Source organism: Paramormyrops kingsleyae, chromosome 24, assembly GCF_048594095.1.
Source record: "Paramormyrops kingsleyae isolate MSU_618 chromosome 24, PKINGS_0.4, whole genome shotgun sequence".
NCBI classification, from domain to species: domain Eukaryota; kingdom Metazoa; phylum Chordata; class Actinopteri; order Osteoglossiformes; family Mormyridae; genus Paramormyrops; species Paramormyrops kingsleyae.
In genome coordinates this window covers 1,961,899-1,985,133 of record NC_132820.1, presented here as the reverse complement: position 1 = coordinate 1,985,133, position 23,235 = coordinate 1,961,899, and the positions used below count along the sequence as shown (strand labels likewise).

Genomic DNA, 23,235 nt, shown 5'->3' with positions numbered 1-23,235 from the left:
CCCTCACTAAAGTTCACTTACAGCTCCGCTCACTTTGCTGTTATTCTCAGATGCTGACTTACACCCGGATATGTTTGTGCACCGAGTTTATATGGCTGCTTGCTATTCTGCCGCTTTCTGCGTAAAGGCACCGATTCATTAGCATGACACAGCCAGCCAGGGGCGGATGTTATATTCTTATAGGTCCTCTTACGCTTTGGTGGAGCGTCTTTCTTACTTCTTACTCTAAGTGTATCACATCTAGTTTACGTGCATTTTCACAAAGCACTGCAACACCACCACCCCCCTGTCTGTCAGGGCACTAAATACCACACTGCCCATCTTACCCCCTACCTGAAAACAGCCCCTCCCCCCCCCAGGTCTGTCAGGACCCTAAATACCACACTGCCCATCTTACCCCCTACCTGAAAACAGCCCCTCCCCCCCCCAGGTCTGTCAGGACCCTAAATACCACACTGCCCATCTTACCCCCTACCTGAGAACAGCCCCTCCCCCCCCCAGGTCTGTCAGGACCCTAAATACCACACTGCCCATCTTACCCCCTACCTGAGAACAGCCCCCTCCCCCCCCCCCAGGTCTGTCAGGACCCTAAATACCCTGCTGCCCATCTTACCCCCTACCTGAGAACAGCCCCCCATCCCAGGTCTGTCAGGACCCTAAATACCCTGCTGCCCATCTTACCCCTTAACTGAGAACAGCCCCCTCCCCCCCCCTGTCTGTCAGGGCACTAAATACCACACTGGCCATCTTACCCCCTACCTGAGAACACCCCCCCCCCCCCCCCAGGTCTGTCAGGACCCTAAATACCACACTGACCATCTTACCCCCTACCTGAGAACAGCCCCCTCCCCCCCCCCCAGGTCTGTCAGGACCCTAAATACCCTGCTGCCCATCTTACCCCCTACCTGAGAACAGCCCCCCATCCCAGGTCTGTCAGGACCCTAAATACCCTGCTGCCCATCTTACCCCCTACCTGAGAACAGCCCCCTCCCCCTATTGGCACTGGTCACTATAACTATCTTTACTGATCCTGTAAGATGACACCTGTCAGTGCAGAAATGGCACAAATGTAGGTGTAAACTTGAGGGGGGGTGGGGTCTTGCGATCTGGGTGGATAACAAAGACAGAGGGTGGTGCTCAGTGGGCCTCACAGGGGGAGAAGCGCCTCGGTCCTGAGACAAGCCTGCCTTTCCCTGGGTACAGTCGCATGCCAGCTGTCTGGGTGCTATCAGCCGTCTAGACACCCGGCACCAGATGGTCCCGGGCACGAAGCAGGCAGTAAGATTTTTGAAAAGTTTCTTTATTATTTATTTTGAAAATGTTTCGATGATACACAAGTAGAGATATCGAGAGTACCAGGGAACAGCCTCAGCAAATGGCAGCAAGATAAAAAAAAAAAGAAGTGAAGAAGAGAGTGTGTGAACCCATACTCGGAAAGCCAGGCGCTGCCTGTGCTACGTTAGCATGCTACTTTAGCATGCTATTTTATGACGCTATGTTAGCATGCTACTTCAACCTGCTACTTCAGCATGCTACTTTAGCATGCTACGTTAGCGTGTTACGTTAGTGTGACAGCACTAAAGGCTCTGTGGTCAGGATTTGTGCTTTCCTGAACTTCAACCATATAAGCAAACATATATTGTAAGTTAGAAACAGAGAGCACGTACATTCACCACATAAAAAGCATGTTTACGCCATAAAAAAGGACATTAGCATGAGAAGCTTTTGCTGCCTTTGGCCTGGGTTGAATACGGGCGAGTTCCTGCCTGATTTAAAATCTCCCCTCCCTGGATATAGATGTACCGTGTCCTCCTCTTCTCAGGCAGCCAGCTGCACTTGCTCTTCTGCCCGTCAGCCACGTTTTGTCTGAGCCTGACAAACTGAAGAAGTTTGTAGTCACCAGGGGGCGGATCAGAGGCACCGAGTCGGAGGGACGAGGGGCCGGGGCTGGCGCATATGATGCCAGCCTGCTGGCGGCCCCATGCCGAGTGCCCTCCTTGGCGATGCCCAGATCTCCCTGGGTGCATTTGCATTGATATCGAAAAAGTCAGCTGGCCTGAGAAGGAAGAGAGGGGAGAGGGATCTGAAGAGAGAGAGGAAAGAGGGGGATAAGAAGAGAGACAGGGGGGATGTAAAGAGAGAGGGGAGAGAGGGTTATGAAGAGAGATGGGGAGAGGGGGATGTGAAGAGAGAGAGAGGAAAGAGGGGGATAAGAAGAGAAAGAGAGGAGAGAGGGGTGTGTAGAGAGGGGGGATGTAAAGAGAGAGGGTTATGAAGAGAGAAGGGGAGAGGGGGATGTGAAGAGAGAGAGAGGAGAGAGGGGGATAAGAAGAGAAAGAGAGGAGAGAGGGGTGTGTAGAGAGGGGATGTAAAGAGAGAGGGGAGAGAGGGTTATGAAGAGAGAGGGATGTAAAGACAGGAGAGATGGATATGAGGAGAGAGGGATATGAAGAGAGAGTGGGGGATTTGAAGAGAGAGAGGGGATATGAAGAGAGAGAAGAGAGAGGGGATATGAAGAGAGAGAGGAAAGAGAGGATATGAAGAGAGGGATGTAAAGACAGGAGAGATGGATATGAAGAGAGAGGGGAGAGGGGGATATGAAGAGAGAGAGGGGAGAGGGGGATATGAAGAGAGAGAGGAGAGAGGGGGATATGAAGAGAGAGAGGAGAGAGAGGATATGAAGAGAGGGATGTAAAGACAGGAGAGATGGATATGAAGAGAGAGGGGAGAGGGGGATATGAAGAGAGAGAGGGGAGAGGGGGATATGAAGAGAGAGAGGAGAGAGGGGGATATGAAGAGAGAGAGGAGAGAGGGGGATATGAAGAGGGAGAGGGGGATATGAAGAGAGAGAGGAGAGAGGGGGATATGAAGAGAGAGAGGGGATATGAAGAGAGAGAGGAGAGAGGGGGATATGAAGAGAGAGAGGAGAGAGAGGGGGATATGAAGAGAGAGAGGAGAGAGAGGGGATATGAAGAGAGAGAGGGGAGAGGGGGATATGAAGAGAGAGAGGGGAGAGGGGGATATGAAGAGAGAGAGGGGATATGAAGAGAGAGAGGAGAGAGAGGGGATATGAAGAGAGAGGAGAGAGGGGGATATGAAGAGAGAGAGAGGAGAGAGGGGGATATGAAGAGAGAGAGGAGAGAGGGGACATGAAGGAGACGAGATGAATTCTCAGGTCACTGTTGCTTTACCTAGCAGGAAGTCTGTTTGTTTGTTGGACTCAGTACCAACATGCTAAACTTTTTAAAATGGCACATTCTTCACTTCAGGGTTGGTGTCCTTCTGCGGTGATCAGGAACCTCCCATGAAAGCATTAGCTAAGATGGGGGGAGGCAGCATGGGAGACCAGGCAGGAAGCCTTTCCAATGCGAGGCACACACACACACACACACACACACACACACACACACGCCATCGGGAATTTTGAGATGCACGTTCAGATACCAGCCTTTGTATTGTGGGAGGAGACAGAGCAGCGTAGGGAGTGAGGCCCCAACATCGTTACCCAATGAGGACGATGTCTGTTTATAAACGTATATATATAGTATAAATATTGCTTATGATCCTAATATATTTAATTTGCACAGCATTTACACTATTTATTTGCGGTCCATAATATACGCTTCATGCTTTATATCAAAAGTCAAATAATGTCATTTTTCATGTTATTAAGGGCCGTTTTGTCAGATGAAAACAGAGTGTTTGCTTTGCCTTGACATTTGAACATTTTACATTTGGGTGGTTGATTGGCAGTTAACCTTTGGCAGGAAGTAAATACTGTGCTTTTTAAAAATTCAGTGATTTAATTTACCTGCCTTCTCCCCTCCAACTGATCTGTCTTCCTCCTCTCTTTTTTTGTTCGTTTGTTTTGGTTGCCGTGACAGTGGGCGGTGTTTCATGCTTGTCAGGGTAACCTTTCGGCCGACGGGAAGCCAGCACTTCCTAAACATTCTTTCGGGTTCCGTCAGCAGAACCCCAGATAACTGAGGAAACGCGATCTAGTCGTTTCTGTCTGGACAAAGCCGAGGCAAAGGCGGAACAGCACATGATTAACGGGAGCTGGCAGCCATTACCCTGAAAATATCCTTAAAATATTGTGGTTCTGGTGGTTTCGGTTCTTCTTATTAGCTGAACAATGTTCAGTGAGTTATATATATGATCTTGATCCCGGTGGCTGTGCAATAGGCAGGATTTCTCAGAGCAAAACAGCATCCTTCTCGACACAAGAGCTCTTCTTTGGTGGTCCACTTGAGCTCTTCTTTGGTAGTCTACTTGAGCTCTTCTTTGGTGGTCCACTTGAGCTCTTCTTTTGTGGTCCACAAGAGCTCTTCTTTGGTGGTCCACTTGAGCTCTTCTTTGTGGTCCACTTGAGCTCTTCTTTGGTGGTCCACTTGAGCTCTTCTTTGGTGGTCCACAAGAGCTCTTCTTTGGTGGTCCACTTGGGTGACTCTAGGTCTCACCGTCGTTGGAATATCATAAAGGTACCGCGGGGATCCCAGTTTTCCGACCCACTCCAGTTTTCCCAGCCCTTGGCAGAGTAAATGGACCTCCCTTTTGTAATGACTTTTTCCATTGTAGACATGTTTAATCTATCTCTGCCGCTGCGCGATGCGAGAGCATCGATTCAAATGAAAGGAGAGAAATTGCAGTAAATTGCCTGTGTGCAGCCTCGTGTGTCACACGCCTGCCACACACATACAATTTCATCCGTCCTGACTTCTTCTTTTAAATCCCCTTTTATGTATTTTTGGCACTCGATGAATGATCGTCTGGCATGTAGCTAATGGCAGCCCCCCCACACTCCGCCCCCCCCCCCCCCCTCCCGGTGCGAGTCCCAGACCTGAGGCAGAGAAGAGAGAAGCGATGACATCATTGATCATTGATGTTGTCGTGAGTGGATGCGTTGGACTTGTGGATGTTTTTGGGGGCCCATCAGGTTACCAGCACCATAACTTCAATGGGGACAAATGCTGTAGAGGAACCTGATGTAGATTTTAGAGATTATTACTACATGAAATTAAAGGCAAAACATTCTGAGGCTCATGCCGTATTTTGCCAAAGGCACGGTGGGCCAGTTGGCGAAAGTTGGAGAAAGTCAGTCAGATAATCTCCAGAAATCGCCAGAGCTTCCGCTGTAACAGGTGTCATAGAAAGGGTGTCGTTTGCCACGCGTGACGCTCCCTGGCGTGGTATTCAGCACCGGACTAAGCCAGGAAGCTCTTTTTCTGCTGTTTTTTTATTTTTCTCCCAGGCTTCAATTTTAGCCCAGTGCTGTTTATCCGCGGTGTGTTAGTCACTCTATATCCAGGCAGATATTTGGTGAATCGCTCTCGGAGCCGTACAAAGACAATCCCGTAGCCTGCTTCATATTAAAAGGCAGCCTTTAATGAGCACGCATTGTCCCATGTTGCTAAGATACTCCTCTCTGTCATCCTGGGGCCAAACCATTTTGAAAAGTGTTTTCAATTATGCGTTATTACCAGTGCTGGTGAATGTGTTTTACAGCATGTACAGCGGCCTGCGTTACAGTATATCTGCCACAAGCTACTGCCTGTAACATAATCTGGCAAAGTCAGATAAATATTTATTAATAGATTACAGTACAATTACTGTTATACATTACAGGCATTGTTGTTGTGTTATTTTAATGTTTAAACACTGTGTGAATAGCCACATAAAATTATGTTCTTATTTCCAATGAACCACAATCAAGTAATGAAGCTGACATATGATTAAGGGACAATGTCGATTTGATTTAATTCCATTTGGTACCTTAATACAGTCATTCGACAGTCGTGTTAATGTGCGGAGTCGCTACATACTGTACATACCTGTAACCTGTATTCCTCAGAGGGTAGGGGGTGGAGACAGGTTTACAGACATGCTGGAGAGGAAGAAAAGCAAAGGAGTTTGGAATCAGCAATGGGGAGGAATGGGCCACAGTGAGAGAAGAGGGGAATGGGCTATAGGCGGAATGGGCTACAGAGAGGGAACAAAGTAATGGACTACAGGGGGAATGGGCTATAGGAGGAATGGGCTACAAAGAGAGAAGAAGGGGATGGGCTACAGGTGGAATGGGCTACAGGGAGAAAGGGCTATGGGGGAATGGGCTACAGAGGGAATGGGTTGCAGGGGGCTACAAGGGGAATGGCCTACAGGTGGAATGGGCTACAGAGGGAATGTGCTACAGGGACATGGCCTACAGGGGAAATGGCCTTCAAGTGGAACAGGCTACAGAAGGGAATGGCCTGCAAGGGTAAATGGGCTACAGGGGAAATGACCTACAGAGGAAATGGCCTTCGGGTGGAATGGGCTACAGAAGGGAATGTCCAACAAAGGAAAATAGGCTACAGAGGAAATGGGCTACAAGGGGAATGGTCGACAGGGGGAATGGCCCCATACACAGCAAGGCTCGATCCAAAGTGTTGTGACTATCATCAAAATAATCTGACATTTTCGCCACAGTAGCCTTTCTGTTGGCTTCTACCAGACGGCATAGCCTTCATTCACATCTCATGTTGACGAGTCCTGGCCACCCAACACCCTGTCACTGGTTGTGCTTCTTCCTCCCTCAGACCAGGTTCTCACCATGGCTGACCGCGAGCTCCCCACAAGCCCTGCTGTTTCGGAGATGCTCTGACCCCGTCGTCCAGTCTTAACAATTTGCGCCTTATCTGAGTCACTCAGACTTTTATGCCTTTCTTCTGCATTCCAAACATCAACTACAAGTAACGAATGTTGGCTTACTGTCTAATATATCCCAGACCTTCAGACCCTCCGTTTATACTAGATACTTTATTCACGTGGGGGTGGTCATAATGTTTTGGCTCATTCATGTATATATGTAGAGCTGGTCATTGGTATATAGCATATACTAGGTTAATAAGTCAATAATTCAAAACAGATTCACATTTACGGTATTTGTCCTCAAGTGGGAAGTTTTGTTAATCGGGATCACAGATCATGTAAATCAACATGAAGAAAAACAAGCTATTTTTGCACCTCCTCTCTGTACATCAGAAATTTGTCAAGGCACTGACATCATCAGGCCACATTTCAGGTGAATTTGGAAATAACAGGGTGATGAACAGCCTCGTCGACCCGACGGCCGTCCAACACATTTACCGGCACACATCCGCAGGCGGGAAATGAACGGAGCTGTTTGCTCTCCGTCTAACCCCACGCACCCCTCGGCATCCGTCTTGTTTTGCCAGCCAGCTTTGATAATGTCTGTTTGGCTGTGTTGGTAATTAGCCTGAGTGACGAGTCATTTTCTGTCAGAGGTATGAGCCTTTCCTGGAAAACAGAGTCTGCAGCTGCTGCCATGGGCCAGGCTTTACTTCACGGTTCTCCGAAATGTTCTCCCCTCGTCTCCGTGGGTTCTTCTGCACTTTCCACTTTTCAGTCTGCCGCGGTCGCGGGGATGAGGGATTTAAGTGGCTCGCTGCCTGCAAACCGTCCATGGCGCGTGAGTGATGCTGCGACGGTGCGACATTCTGCCCATGTCACCTTCTGCCTCTTTCAGCTCAATTGGAAATAATTTTTATATAGCGCCTTTCACAACAGAGTCACCCCTGCAGGACGCTTTACATGGATGTGTTGTGATACATTCATTAAGACAGAATAAGAAGGAAACAGTGAAAAGGAAGGGAGGGAAGGAAGGAAGGAAGGGAGGGAGGGAGGGAGGAAGGACGGACGGACCGACCGACCGACCCATACAAGGTCAGCTACTGTAGCTGTATAAGTCCATGCTAAGACACAGAGAGGGTGGGCATTCCTGACGATCACACAGGGACTTGCCGCTATGTCAGAAAGATCCACGGACTTTACAGGATCCCTCCTCTCCTCTCATTCTGACTTTCATATTGGCCATGCTTAACAACAGCCTGACTAACATCCTCTGTTATGTCTGCTTTACCAAATTCAATGGCTTCATTTCTGGAAGAGCATTCAATAAAAAGCCCGTTGTTTGATCAGACATCAAGCGTCAAAAACAGTAAATATTAATCCGGCACCATCTGTGGTTACTCAAACGCTACATCCGCAGAAGCAGCTTGACTGATTATTACGCGATGGACGTCTTCACCTTTCAGACATGACAATGGGGCTGTGATTAAGATGGCAGCGCGGCCTTCGTTGGCTCTCACACAATTTTATTGGATCAGAAGAGAAGACAGTTGGCCAAAGAGTTTCCCATCCAGGCCATGCTGTGGCTCTATTTGGAGAGAATCGCCGACTCAAAAAGCATTCTGCTGAGTCAGAACATCCTAGATATGCGGGGGAAGAGCCCTGCCGTGAGGCCACCTGCTGGCAGCCGATCCGGAACCAGCGGGGTCTGCAGGTGTGAGCCGGATCTCGGTGCTAATGGGACGGTACCGGGAGCAGGGGAGCAGCAGGAAAGGTGTCACCAAGCACACCAATGGGCCGATGTTACAGCCCGCGGGTGGCAACTGCGTCACTGCCAGTCTGTTAACCGACATCTCGTTATGGAACAGACTCGTTATCCTGCTTGACAGCTTCTGACTTGTGATATCTCGAGCTGGATTTCTTCCCTCTTCAGCAGTTCAAGAAAACCGCATCCACGTTCATTCAGTCCCCCACGCACGCAGTGCTCATACGTCACTGATTACCGCGCAGTGCTCATACGTCACTGATCACCGCGCAGTGCTCATACGTCACTGATCACCGCGCAGTGCTCATACGTCACTGATCACCGCGCAGTGCTCATACGTCACTGATCACCGCGCAGTGCTCATACGTCACTGATCACCGCGCAGTGCTCATACGTCACTGATCACCGCGCAGTGTTCATACGTCGCTGATCACCACGCAGTGCTCATACGTCACTGATCACCACGCAGTGCTCATACGTCACTGATTACCATGCAGTGCTCATATGTCACTGATTACCACGCAGTGCCTGACCTGACTTACTGATCGTAACTGCGATCTGCAGTGTTAGCACTGTCCCTCATTCAGAGCTGCATGAAAGTAAATTACATGAAATAGCCACAGTACATCATGCAGGGCTGAAAAATATTCATCAAAGCCTCTTGATAGGTGGCTGAGAGATGTCACCCAAGAGGTGCCGGCTTTTATAGTCAATATATATCAGAGCCTCTGTCTCTGTACTTACTCTGTACTTATTACACTCTGTACTTATACCAACACAAGGATGCAACAAGTGAGGAGTATCCCCTTGTCCCTTTAAGACCTCATCCTTGCATGTGCTTATCTCTGTTATCCATTGCCGCGATGCCAGTTTTTCCCAGCATGCCCTGGGTGAAGCGTTCTTATTCGTCAGAGCCCCACATGACAGACGCCGTGCATAATGAAACGCTCAGAGGAGTGATGTTCTTTCTGTGCAGGACAGAGGCAAAACGTCCCGTCAGAGACACGCAAGAATCGGTGACATTTCCGCTGCATCTCTGGCCTTCTGGCATGGTGAAGAACGATTCCTCCTGCCTGTTTTTTTTCCCATTGTAATTCTTTTGTTTCATTTTCTCCGGATGGATAATTTGTTTTGTCAGTAATAGTAACAATAATACAGAGAGTGCTGCATTGCGTGAGATTTCATAGTTTGACGGGGATACAGATGTCGGTTAGGGGAAGTAATTATTCCAACCATGTTCACAATGACATGACGGGCGGATACCACTTCCCTGCGCGGTGAACAATGTCGAATGCACAAATTATTATAATCGGCAGAATAATAATTCTACTGAGGACGGTAACGCTCTGAGGTTCTTGGCTGTCAAAGGCCGGTCTCTGCCGGCGCCCAGAAAATTGAAAGGGTGTGAACGCACTGCGGGTCGCGGTGAGACAGAACCTATCCCACAATGCCCAGGGAACGAAGGACAGTACAGATGCAGGGCAATTATGGGTCACTTAGAGTCCAAGAAAATGCGTTTAAGTGCAGGCAAACAGGCTCACAGGCAAACAGGCTCACAGGCAAACAGGCTCACAGGCAAATAGGCTCACAGGCAAACAGGCTCACAGGCAAACAGGCTCACAGGCAGAGGCGAGCTCACATCGGCAGATCTCTTTCCAAAATATATACCTACAGAGCTATATCAGGGCTTCTGGATGTCTGTCACACAGCCAGGCAGGACATGCTGGAGATCCGCTTCTTATCTGATGCATTTATTTTGGTAACTGAATGTAATACACGAAAAAAACCTGTCAGGAAAAAAAAAAATAAAAAATAAATGTAGGACTTAAAATAATCCCATGCTTGGTCCCAGAGATCCGACTGTCAAACCTGGAGGCAGCTCAGGCCGTCAAGCTCTCCAGCGACTCTTCCTCTCCTGCACGGAAATAGCACCTTAGTCACGGTAACGGGCGCCGCTGGGCGCCGCAGGGCGCCGCTGCCCGAAGCCGCGCTCCCCCGCAGCGCTGCACTTAAGCACGGCACGTCGGTGGGACGGCCCCCGGTGCTGAGCGCTTCACACCGCGGTGGAGGAGAGCGGCCCGGACACACCGCTTGGTACCGGCGGCTCTGCACCCCAGCACAGCGCCGCTCCGCTTTCACACATCCGATCTCAGCTGGGCACCATTTTGCGGGGACAGTAGGAGCGCCGTACCCCCAGCACAATTTTACATTGTGCCAAAACAAATGACTCAGCTTAAATTAGACAATGTCTGATACATTACAGTCATGCTTTGCTTAATATGTGTATTACGACACCATAACAAGCAAAGCACCAGTAATAGCATTTAATACGACGTACGTTTGCTTGCTTAATGATAAAATAACACTTATATAGCTGAGTGTTTTACTGAAGCCATTCAGGTTATGTCTCTGCTCCCCCAGAGGTGCTGTACCAGAGCTTCTCCTGGGATTTGAGCCAGCAAACTTCTGCTGCTGGGGGCCAGACTCCAAGTCGCTGTGCTGCCCGCATCTGTACCCTGTTAAATCCTTTCCTCTCCATGGCCGCGCCGTACGGAGTAATCCCGGAGTAATCCCGGAGTAATCCCGTGATGGGCTCAGCCTCCCCTCGATCGCAGGTTTATTTAATGTCAAGGTGCCTGGCAACCCCTCTCCACTGCTCCTTACCGTCTGAGATTGTCTGTCCTTCTGTGTCCGCTAACAGCCGTATTGAGAGTTATGGAACGTGCCGGACTCTATCCAGAGTCGCTCCGGAGCAGAACCGTGCAGCTTTTCGGCCCGAATGGCTGCGGAGTGCAAAGGCCGGGTACCTGTCCCAGGTTTGCTGTCTGATCTGCAGAGGTGGAAAGTTCAGGTTCTAGAAGTACAAATCTGGACCAGGATTTTGTTTCAACCAAACAGTTGAGCATAAAAAGCCACAGTCACAGAGCACGCAGCTGGGTGGTTGAAACAAAATCTTGGCCCGGATTTATGCTTTCTGAACCTGAACTTTCCAGTCCACTGATCTCTTGGGTGATGTGGTTAGCAATTCTCAAGCAATTCTATCTGTTTTAAAAGTGTGCATTTTACATTTAATATTTTTATAACTATTTTTACAACTGACTCAGATTATTTATTAGGTGTAAGTATCTGTTCCTGTGATGCCCTGTGAGCGCCTTCATAAACACTCCTACGAGCTTTATAAACTTTTTTACTAAACGCTGTTTAATGTGTTTTTAAGTGGCTGGATCTCCGTCTCTTTTCGACGTTCCCGCTTCGTCTGCCCACTCATTCGATTCTCCCCGCTCCTCAGAATATTACTGGAATATTCTGTTTTTTTTAATTAGTTTTTAACCTCTGTTTTGTGCTCGCTGTCGGATCGGTATCTGTGATCCTCAGTTTATGTGTCCGTGCACAGTTGTGGGCAGCGGGACCTAAAGTGACACAGATACAGGCTGGAATTACACTTAGTCTGTTAACAGCCCAGTAACACTGATTAGGAATGTGGTTCTATTTTCAACACAAATAAACCTCAAAATATCTAATGAACAATGAAAAGTCGAGAGCGATCAAGGTTCTAAAAAAATACAGATACATTTTTTACGGAAAGCTGCTTTGAGACTGCGTCTGTTTTTTGATGCCATGTAGAATATTATTCAAAGGTGAACAACGGCAAGAGAGGCTGCCATTTTCAGATATCTGCAAATCCTACCTTTACACCTTTAAAGGTAATATGTCATTATAAAGGATACATTTGAGTGGTTTATCTCAGGGTCAGATTGAGGCACGGGCAATCAAGGCCTAGGGCCCGATCAGGACTGTGTGTGTATGTGTGTGCGTGTGTGTGTGTATAATATATACATATGTATAATTACACAAAATAAAAATAATTTAAAAAGTAAAACTATATGCATCAAATTAAAATGTTTATGTGCAGGCAAAGCCATGGCCACCTATTAGATATAGGCAGTTGTCTTGGGTCCTTGAAATAATCATTACTTTTCTTTCTAAGGAGGCCTGCAAAGTAAACCCTTGTGTAAGGCTTATGGAAAGGTAGAGCTGGCCCTTGTCGCTTTTCGTATCGTGATCTGCGTCTTGGCTATGAAGTTCACCCTTTGGACGAACTTCTCTAGTCGCACCCTCGGTAATTTCCCCGGCAGCGTTTCTGCTTTTGCTCTGCATTTCCGGTGCGTAGCCACCGGCGCGGCTGCTGGAGCGAGGAGGGCCGTACCTTTCTGGCCATGTGTGCATTTCCCTCAGCCGCTCAGCCTTAATGCAAATACAATAGAATATAAAGGGGAAATTTGTGTTAACCAGAAATAGGATACGTCTGTGACAAAGTGTGTTTTCTTTGGATCGATTGTTCATTACTTTGCAAAAACTGAGTTAAAAATATAAATATTTCAAGAAATAACTTCTTAAAAACTTTCGTTTCTTTTTTGACACTTCAGAAAATGACCTGATTATATACTACATAACTACATATTAAACTACGCTTAATGCTCCATTATAAATGATCATTATTCCTTGTGAAATAGGCTGCATTATCAAAATAAACACCCAATTTGGTGAAAGTTGCCATTGATTTTTTTAATGCAGAATAACAGTAAATTATTGATCTCTTCTGCTGATTTGTGGCAGTTGGCTGGGTTAGCATCTCACGTCTTCTGCCTGCTAATATCCATACACAATATACTTTATTTTTCCTTAATAAAAAACTTCCATCCCACTTGTGCAAGTTTTTCTTGAGGGGGTCATGTAATGCCCCCCCCCCCCCCCCCCGTCCTTGTTTCTGTCACTTGTTTGATTTTTTTTTTGGTAATTATATACCGAAGCAGCCGTACTGTAAACCTGCCCCCTGGCCGATTCCATGGTCACCCCGCGCCGCGCCCTGCAGCCCGTCCAGCACCCCCATGCCGTGCCGCCATGCCCCGCTCCGGCATGGCCCTGTGTCCCATCCAGCGCCCCGCGGCGCCCCGGCAGCCGCTAACAGGTGGCACTCCGCTTTGGCACGTGCCACACCGGCAACAGGTTAACAGGTTTGGGAGCAGGTGTTCAGTGCGGCATCACCCGGGGAAGAACTCGCCGCTTAATCTAATTACACGCCCATCAAGTCGCGGGCTTTGGTGCCGCAGAACACCTGGGTGGGTGGCCCGGTCCAGAGATGGTGTGAAATACTGGAGACCTTGTGCTGTAACCGGATGAAGTGCGGGACTCGCTGCATCACAGAGCTTGGACTGTTTGTTCCCTGACTGGCCGGCTGTTTTCTCTAGCCTGAATGGAACCTGACACGTTTGTTTACAATCATACTTCAGCTTTATCACTTAGCATTTATTTAAAGGCTGATTCTGTCCAAATCAATATTAGTTTTTTTGGGTCAGCTAGTCCCTGAGGCAATGAGGGGTTACACGCCTCGCTCAAGGGCCCAGTGGTGAAATCACTCTGCCAACCCTGGGATTTGAACCAGCAACCTTCCGGTCATTGGCACCCCATCTCCACCCGCCCATTGTACCTGGAATAGGAAAACAGTCTAGGTCTCGGCAAGTAATCCAATCGCTGTAAGAGTTTCATACTCTGCTTGTGCGTCTGAAACGTATCCCCGGTTATAGTCACACTGTAACTCTGCTTCTGCGATGGACTCAGTGTGTGAAACGTATCCCCGGTTATAGTCACACTGTAACTCTGCTTGTGCGATGGACTCAGTGTGTGAAACGTATCCCCGGTTATAGTCACACTGTAACTCTGCTTGTGCGATGGACTCAGTGTGTGAAACGTATCCCCGGTTATAGTCACACTGTAACTCTGCTTGTGCGATGGACTCAGTGTGTGAAACGTATCCCCGGTTATAGTCACACTGTAACTCTTGCAAAAATCTCAGCATGTCTGCAGGTGCTAATCAGTCCATCGGCTGATAATTCCTGCCTGTATTTCACTCAAAAGAAGCCAATTAATGTTCTATAGTGTGTTGTAGTGGATATTCAACAATGTTGGCATTAATTTATATAATGCAGATACTAGCCTGTTTGATTCAGTCATTTTCTTTGACATAATATAGCTCCTATATGTTTGAATAGTACAGTGGTGCCCAAACTTTCTCTGCAGGGCCCCCCTTTTCTAGATAGGAACATTATTGAGCCATCATAAGTTTGAAATTATGCAAATGCAGATTTAACATTCCTGTTAATATTCATTGGCGTACACAAATTAAAGTTTGTCGTTTACCGCCTTTTGTTTTTAATGATAACCGCAGGTTTCAGCCTATACTATAGCACAAAACAACACTAAATCATACCCATTAATTGATAGTCTCCCTGCACTTCATGTAGAAAATTTTAAACCTCGTTTTTCATGATATGGTTAGATTTTATTGTCCGGCGCTGCAAAACGTCGTCACACGTCACCATATCACATGGTACAAAAACCTTGCAAGAGCAAGACGACTTAAGACAGATGGTACAGCACCTCTCAGCCGGCTGAACAAACTGGAACTGCCTCCGTGACGACACAACTTTGCCCTTATTGGCTGAAGAACGTGACGTTTGTATGACGTTTGTATCCCAGGAAGTTGCGATGCGTTATCCGCTATTTCTCCCGAATATCACGTAAAGCAGTGAGAACTGGTTTTCAGTTAATTTGCCTGGTAAAATAAAGTTTAAATAAATTACATAAATGCTCTAATAGTACACGTAAGCTAGTGGCTTGTATGTTGTTATTTACTGTAATGTTGCGCTGCTTTATTTGTTTAATCGTCCAGTCTGTGAAGAGATTATTTTGCCCCTAAGGCTATCCCATTGGTGTGCCCCCCCCCCCCCCCACAATACCTCTGCGCCACTGGAATAGTAAAACAATTCGTCAGGATTGCAATTTATCAAATGCAGCACATACTGTGTGTATCACAGGACGCATACACTGTATTCAATGTTGATTTGGCAACCTCCATGCTCTGCTAGCTCCCCTTATCCTGTCGAATAATGATGTCATGAAATGACTTAATATTACATCATCTAAGGCCCAGATTTTCAACCCAGCGCATGCAGATTTGCTCGCGAATCCCGTCTGTTTCACGGGTGAATCGTTCACAGAGGCTCGCGACGTGCCGCTCGGTCCGGCGTGGCGTCACGCTCTGCCGCCGCCGACCGCTAAGCCGTCAGCGAGTAAACAGACGGCGCGTGTGCTGTGCTGTGCTGTGCTGTGCTGGAGCCTTCCCAGGCAGGCCGCTGCAGATCAGCCACTTCTCCTCCGAATTAGACAGGCTTCATAAAGAGCTCTTGTCTGCCGGCCCTTTTTTTTCCACCTGAAAGATATGAAAACGGTGGCGTCCAGAGGATTGAACTAATAAACCCTCTCTCTCTTTCTTTTTCTCTCTCTCTCTCTCTCCCTGGTTCTCTCTCCCTGGCACTCTGTCTCTCTCCCGCTCTCTGTCTGTCTCTCTCCCGCTCTCTGTCTGTCTCTCTCCCGCTCTCTGTCTGTCTCTCTCTTGCTCTCTGACTGTCTCTCTCTCGCTCTCTGACTGTCTCTCTCTCTGTCTCTCTCTCTCTGTCTCTCTGTCTGTCCCTCTCGCTCTCTCTCTGTCTCTCGCTCTCCACAGCTGGGACCACGTACATTTTCGGGCGAGGAGGAGCCCTCATCACCTACACCTGGCCTCCCAACGACCGGCCGAGCACGCGGGCAGACCGGCTGGCGCTGGGCTTCAGCACGCAGCTGAAGGAGGCCGTCCTGGTGCGGGTGGAGAGTGCCTCGGGACTGGGAGACTACCTGGAGCTGCACATAGTAAGGGCTGGGTACCTGGAAGGGTGGGGCGGAGGGGGAAAAGAATGGGACCTGAGAGGGAGGAGGCCAATAGGAAAAGGGCGGCATGGGAGGGAGCCAATAGGGAGGGGGAAGCATCAGAAGGTGCCAGTAGGGAAGGAAAAGCAAGGACGGAGGCCAATAGGGAGGGGGCAGCATGGGAGGGAGCCAATAGGGAAGGAGAAGCAAGGACGGAGGCCAATAGGGAGGGGGCAGCATTGGAGGGAGCCAATAGGGAAGGAGAAGCAAGGACGGAGGCCAATAGGGAGGGGGCAGCATTGGAGGGAGCCAATAGTGAAGGAGAAGCAATGACGGAGGCCAATAGGGAGGGGGCAGCATTGGAGGGAGCCAATAGGGAAGGAGAAGCAATGACGGAGGCCAATAGGGAGGGGGCAGCATTGGAGGGAGCCAATAGGGAAGGAGAAGCAAGGACGGAGGCCAATAGGGAGGGGGCAGCATTGGAGGGAGCCAATAGGGAGGGGGCAATAAGGAAGGAGGTACAGAGTGTGGGGCAGGGTATCCATGTTATCCTTCACAACTGCATTCAGTGGGAAAAGAGTCACAGTAACGTTCTGCTGTAATCCAGCCAATTAAAACACTTCAGGGAAGAAAATGCTCTAAATCCGGCTGTTAAATGACTCGTTGACCCCCAGCTCTTAACTCGCAATTAGATTTTGAGAACAAATTCCTCTTAATGGCATTATTTGGATGAATAATTAATTAGTCCTGAAGCGAGGGCTGCCCCCATTGGCCGCGGGTACCCCCCCCCCGCGGCTGTCCCTGGCGTAACCCGGGGTGACGACGTCTTTGCACCCCGGCTTGCCACTGCATTGTTTTTCCCTCCCTGTCCCTTTCTCTGCTTTCTCGTTAGCTGAGCCAGGTGTATCCGCCCTCCTGGAGGCGGATTTTAATCACAATGCGCCTCTGTACTTCCTCGAGCCTCGCGTTTGCCCTCTGCACCCTTACCCTCCTCCTAGCCTCTTGAGAGCTCTGCAGCTTTTCCAGTCATTAGTGTCGTCCAATCATCACTCAGCCTCACTGCTTGCCCTTTTCCCATTGGCTCCTGTTGTCTCCCTCAGACTGCTCTCTCTCCATGGGAAAGCCACCACTGCCCCCAATTATTTTTGTCAGCGCCTGCCTCGGCGCTGCAGCCGCGATGCCAGTTTTAATGAGTGGTGGGATGTGCTGCTAACGGTCGGAGCGGGGCTGCGCTCGCCCCCCCCCCCCCCCCGTCTGCCCTGCACGCACACAGGCGACACCACCTACCAAGCTTCAGGTTGTGCTTCCCCCCCAGATCCTCCCCAGTCTCCCTCGATGGCTCATCAACAGCCCGTAATGGGAGCGCTGAAGGCCCCCGGCGTGCCTTTGGCCCCCCAGCTTTGGCCCCCGGCTCTGGCTACCCGGCCAGGCTGTTATCGGTCATTCCCTTCCATTTATGGGCTGTAGGGTGTGACGGTTTGGGGCATCGCCACCTCCCCCCCCCCCCCCCCCTGCACTGTTCTCCTCACGGCCCCCACAGATCCCTGTCCCTTCCTTTTGAAAATCCATGAAGGATTGATGGTATTTAGCATGGGTCAGGCATCTGCAGTAAAACTCCACAGGGGTGCTCACATGGAAAACCAGCCACTCTGCTGCGGTGTGAGGACAATGTGTCTGTGTGTGTGTGTGTGTGTGTGTGTGTGTGTGTGTGTGTGTGTGTGTGTGCGTGTGTGTGTGTGTGCATGCGTGTGTCACTGATTGTTGGAGATCTGTGGACAGCAGAGGTGCTGCTCATCAATTAATAATGACTGAGTATTCAAGCAGTGCAGAACGTCAAGCTTTTAGGCTGTGAGGAGCACGGGGACTCCAGAACCTTCTGGTTCGCTGGGTTTGATGTTAGGATTCTTCTGAAGTAGGGGGCATAAGAAGGGCCATAATTCATACAGAGGAGCTGACCTTATGATCACCCAATGAGATGTTTTGAATCAGTGAGTGGCAGGGGCTGGGCACTCCAGGGGCCAATCAGCTGTCGGCTGTGGCCAGTGCTCCTGTGGCCCCACCCATTGCTTGCCTGGGAAACCTGTGTGCTGTGATGGATTATCTATGCGATCTATGAGTCATCCACAGTGAGGAAGGGAGGGGGAGGGGCCGGCCCCGCTTGCCAGCCACCTGGGAGCCCCTCGGTACCAATTAGCGACCCGAGTTGCGGCGCCCCGACAGAACCCAGCGGCCGGCGCCAGCTGTCACGCCGTCGGCAGCATCCTTATTCACCCGGTCTGCATCCGCTCGCGGCGCCGAGGCAGACAAAAGCAGTGAAGGAAACGGCCAGGGAGACGGTTCCCCCGCTTCTCCGTTACCCCACTCCTCGTTTCCCCTGCTCCATGTCTCCCCAACTCCTCATTTTCCCCTCCTTGTTTCCACCGCTCCTCATTTCCCCCACTCCTCGGTTTCCCCCTCCTTGTTTCCCCCACTCCTCGTTTCCCCCACTCCTCATTTCCCCCACTCCTCGGTTTCCCCCTCCTTGTTTCCCCCACTCCTCATTTTCCCCTCCTCGTTTTCCCCACTCCTCGTTTCCCCCTCCTTGTTTCCATCGCTTCTCATTTTCCCTGCTTCTCGTTCCCCCTGCTCCTCGTTTCTGATCCAGAAGAGCCGTGTACACTGGCAGGGCATCGACTCCCGCACATGGCAGTGGATCCCAGTCACGACCAACTCGGCAAAGAAATCCCCCACCGACATGTTTGCACTGTGACTCACGTAGCACGTATAAAAATATGTTTATCGCAGCAAGAGGTATTGATGTTATATAAGAAATATATCAAATTCTTCAAATTATGAAGTATGAAGGTACAGCCTGTTAGCCAGAAGCCTTTGGTTCATTGTTAGCAGTTAGATTTACGCTTTCCCTAAAACCCGCTGGCTAGCTTCAAGGAAAATCAATTTGCAGAGAATCCGCTGGACGGCCGGGCAAACGTTATGGAATACCTGAGCGCGGTGAACCCACGGCCGACTCCCGCGGCCCATTGATCGGCCGTGCCGTGGATGGTGATGCGTGTGGGATGGAGTCTCACCCAGCGAATGCAAAATGGGGGCATGGCCAAACTGAAAGAGATGGAGCAAGGGCCAAAAGAAACCTGGAGGACTGAGGTGGGTACTCGCGTTCGTCAGAAATGGCGGTGAAGCATCCGTGACGCATTTGAACCGTGATCCCCTCCTCGGAGAAAAAATCCACACCGCCCCCTAGTGAGCAGATGGGAGGAGATCAGTGTGATCCCCCTCTTAATCCAGATCCGGCTGCGTGTCCCACCTGGCTAGGCTGAGTCTCCTCGTCCCTCCCTCACAGGAGAGATCCGGGCTGAGGCCAGGCTCGTTCCCGGCGCTGTTTCTACGGACGCGTATCATCTTTGGAGGCCGGGATTCGTGAGGACGGCAAAGTGGGCTTCGTCTGGATGCTTTTCCGAAGCTTTAGTCACGGATCAGCGTGGGCTAGTGATATACCAAAAAAATCCCGTTTGATTTCCAGGGACGGCTTTTATTTGTGAGATACGGTTTGTGTTACTATGAATAACCACTGAGCCCATATAATAACCATTAAAGCACAGTGACACAGAGGGAGTGCCGAGGCTTCGCTCCCTCCAGGTAGCGTGTTGCACACGGCGGGGGTTGGGGGCGCAGACCCCCGATGATCTGGAAAAACCGTGCAGAAGCAAAGTGAGCATCTTGGGGGCATTGTACAGTTTTGGGCATTAAAACAGCACAAAAATGAGACAGAAAAATGACTGGGACATCACTGCGAGATATTGCACAGGCATCTGCCGTAAACACGCTTGGCGTCCTCCGAGCCAGTGCTGTTCATGTATTTTATGCATTTAGAGTTAGTAAACTTTTTGTATGTTCTCTGTGGCTTTTGCAAAACTTCCACAAAATTCCCATTTAATCGCTTATTTTGCAGTATAGCGAAACTGTGGTGGAGAATCTCACAATGCAGAGAGATGGGCTGCATTTTTCCTACCCTCCTGTGCCGGACTAAAGACAAGCCATTAGGTAAAATGGTGTCTATGGTGTTTGATGTCTATAGTGTCCAGTCCAGGGAAGACCCTGTGCTTCCTGGGGTTTGCTGCCAGCCAGCCGCCATCATGCCTTGGGTTCAGCGGTCCTAGAACTAGAATTCATAGAATTATTAAAGATGGCAGACTACAAATGGGATGGGGTCCCCCCGAGTGTTACCATGTCTGGCAGTAATCCCAGCATGCCTTGCAGGCACAGGAACAAGGCCGACCCCTGCTTCACATGTATCTCAAGCTTTCTACTCTTTGCGCATCTCCGAACAGACATTCTTCCTCTTCTGGGTTCTGTTTATACAGTTTGGTTATTTTCTATAATTTGTATCATCATTTACTGGACAATTAATTTCTGTTTCGGGAGAGCAGAGAGGCCCGTAGCTCAAGGTTAGTCTGACTCTGTCCAGAGCCAAGGAGATGGAGGTTGAAGCTCTCACCAGAGTCAGCTCTGGAGGTTGTAACTCAGTAAGCAATCACTGCTTTTTGTTTCTCCTCCCAGCCAATCATTTGGCCAATTACATCTGACTGCTGACCAATCGCTTTGTCAGTTATATTTCAGGCACCATGTTCTGCACACGCTTCCCGGAAAGGCTTGTTTTGTGCTATGGTGATGCAATATAGCCTGAAACCTGACATGTTACAGTCGTTACTGTGGGAACCTTCACCTCATAGACAGGAGGACGGGCATTTCTTTGCTCCCCACATGGAGACTGCATAATGTTGGAATGGACGTTTAGCAAATGCTACACTGGGGACCAGAGTGCCACCTGCAGGGTGGCAGAGGTAATGTCACACTGGCGATGCGATGGCCAGGGTGTTTATGCGGCCGGAGTTCACAGAAGTGCCGATCCTGGCATATGCCTCGCGGCTGAAGAAGGCACCGCGTGCAATCTGACGCGCAGCCCCACTAGGGCCGTCTCCACGACAACCTCGCCTCTCCTTGACTCTCGCCCGGCTTGCGTGGTGCATTTCGCTGCAGAGAATCATCTGCTGGCTTCACGTCCATCTCACTGTGACGCTGTAATCTGTCTTAGCTTCTAAACAACGTCTGCATAATGCCGGCAGGAAAAAAAAAACAGTTTACAGACTTTACAGTGATAATTCAGCAAAATAAAAATGGAAAGTCAGAAATAATCAGTTGCTTGTGGTGTTTCTTAACACGTTTTTATTCAGTGTTTCCCAGTGAGTTCCTGACGCATCAGTATACAAGAGTTTCAGACTGTGAATTGAAGGACAGGGAATCTGTCACATAAATCATCATGCTAGACAAAGTGGACGGCCATCTTGGTTCACAAAAAAACTACGATATTAATGAAAAGGACCCTCAGCCAGATGAGGTAGTGTGGGCGTTTGGTATCGTAGAGATTAAACAGTCCAGACTGCGCCGCCGCCCTGATCCAGCAGATTTAAAAACCGACAATGAAAACAAAAGGATCTGTTACACAGGCCCGGCAGACAGCTCTGCTAATCAAAAAATGAATATTTATAGATAGTGGATGTGTGATTATCTCCAGCTAAAAACAATTAAAAACATTTCATTAGAGTTGTGCGTTATCATAGAAGGTAGAACATAACAAAGGCAAAAATAATAATAGAATGAGAGGTTAACACCTTTATGTAGCAGATAAATTAACTCTAGACTTGAGAAAGATGAGATGGAAATTGTGTTTTTATTCTTTCTGCATTTTTATGTGCCTGTGCTTTGAGTACGGCGACGGATTCCCTCACCCCATGTTTATGTGACTGTGCTTTGAGTACGGAGACGGGCTCCCTCACCCCATGTTTATGTGACTGTGCTTTGGGTATGGCGACGGGCTCCCTCACCCCATGTTTATGTGACTGTGCTTTGGGTACGGAGACGGGCTCCCTCACCCCATGTTTATGTGACTGTGCTTTGGTACGGAGACGGGCTCCCTCACCCCATGTTTATGTGACTGTGCTTTGAGTACGGCGACGGATTCCCTCACCCCATGTTTATGTGACTGTGCTTTGAGTACGGAGACGGGCTCCCTCACCCCATGTTTATGTGACTGTGCTTTGGGTATGGCGACGGGCTCCCTCACCCCATGTTTATGTGACTGTGCTTTGAGTACGGCGACGGGCTCCCTCACCCCATGTTTATGTGACTGTGCTTTGGGTATGGCGACGGGCTCCCTCACCCCATGTTTATGTGACTGTGCTTTGAGTACGGCGACGGGCTCCCTCACCCCATGTTTATGTGACTGTGCTTTGAGTACGGCGACGGGCTCCCTCACCCCATGTTTATGTGACTGTGCTTTGAGTACGGAGACGGGCTCCCTCACCCCATGTTTATGTGACTGTGCTTTGGGTACGGAGACGGGCTCCCTCACCCCATGTTTATGTGACTGTGCTTTGAGTACGGCGACGGGCTCCCTCACCCCATGTTTATGTGACTGTGCTTTGGGTACGGAGACGGGCTCCCTCACCCCATGTTTATGTGACTGTGCTTTGGGTACGGAGACGGGCTCCCTCACCCCATGTTTATGTGACTGTGCTTTGCGACGGGCTCCCTCACCCCATGTTTATTTGACTGTGCTTTGGGTACGGAGATGGGCTCCCTCACCCCATGTTTATGTGACTGTGCTTTGGGTACGGAGATGGGCTCCCTCACCCCATGTTTATGTGACTGTGCTTTGGGTACGGAGATGGGCTCCCTCACCCCATGTTTATGTGACTGTGCTTTGGGTACGGAGACGGGCTCCCTCACCCCATGTTTATGTGACTGTGCTTTGGGTACGGAGATGGGCTCCCTCACCCCATGTTTATGTGACTGTGCTTTGGGTACGGCGACGGGCTCCCTCACCCCATGTTTATGTGACTGTGCTTTGAGTACGGCGACGGGCTCCCTCACCCCATGTTTATGTGACTGTGCTTTGGTACGGCGACGGGCTCCCTCACCCCATGTTTATTTGACTGTGCTTTGGTACGGCGACGGGCTCCCTCACCCCATGTTTATTTGACTGTGCTTTGAGTACGGAGACGGGCTCCCTCACCCCATGTTTATGTGACTGTGCTTTGGTA

At 49.5% G+C, this 23,235-nt stretch overlaps 1 protein-coding gene across 6 annotated transcripts in view; it reads left to right on the top strand.

The window, feature by feature from the left end:
* Positions 1-23,235, top strand: part of LOC111855424 (neurexin-2-like) — a 589,098-nt gene that overhangs the window by 485,116 nt on the left and 80,747 nt on the right. For all 6 annotated transcript variants that reach the window (XM_072706252.1, XM_023834418.2, XM_072706253.1 and 3 more), the window contains one exon: positions 15,957-16,138. In XM_072706252.1, coding sequence (XP_072562353.1) covers positions 15,957-16,138 — 182 coding nt within the window. The remainder of the gene's footprint in view (positions 1-15,956; positions 16,139-23,235) is intronic.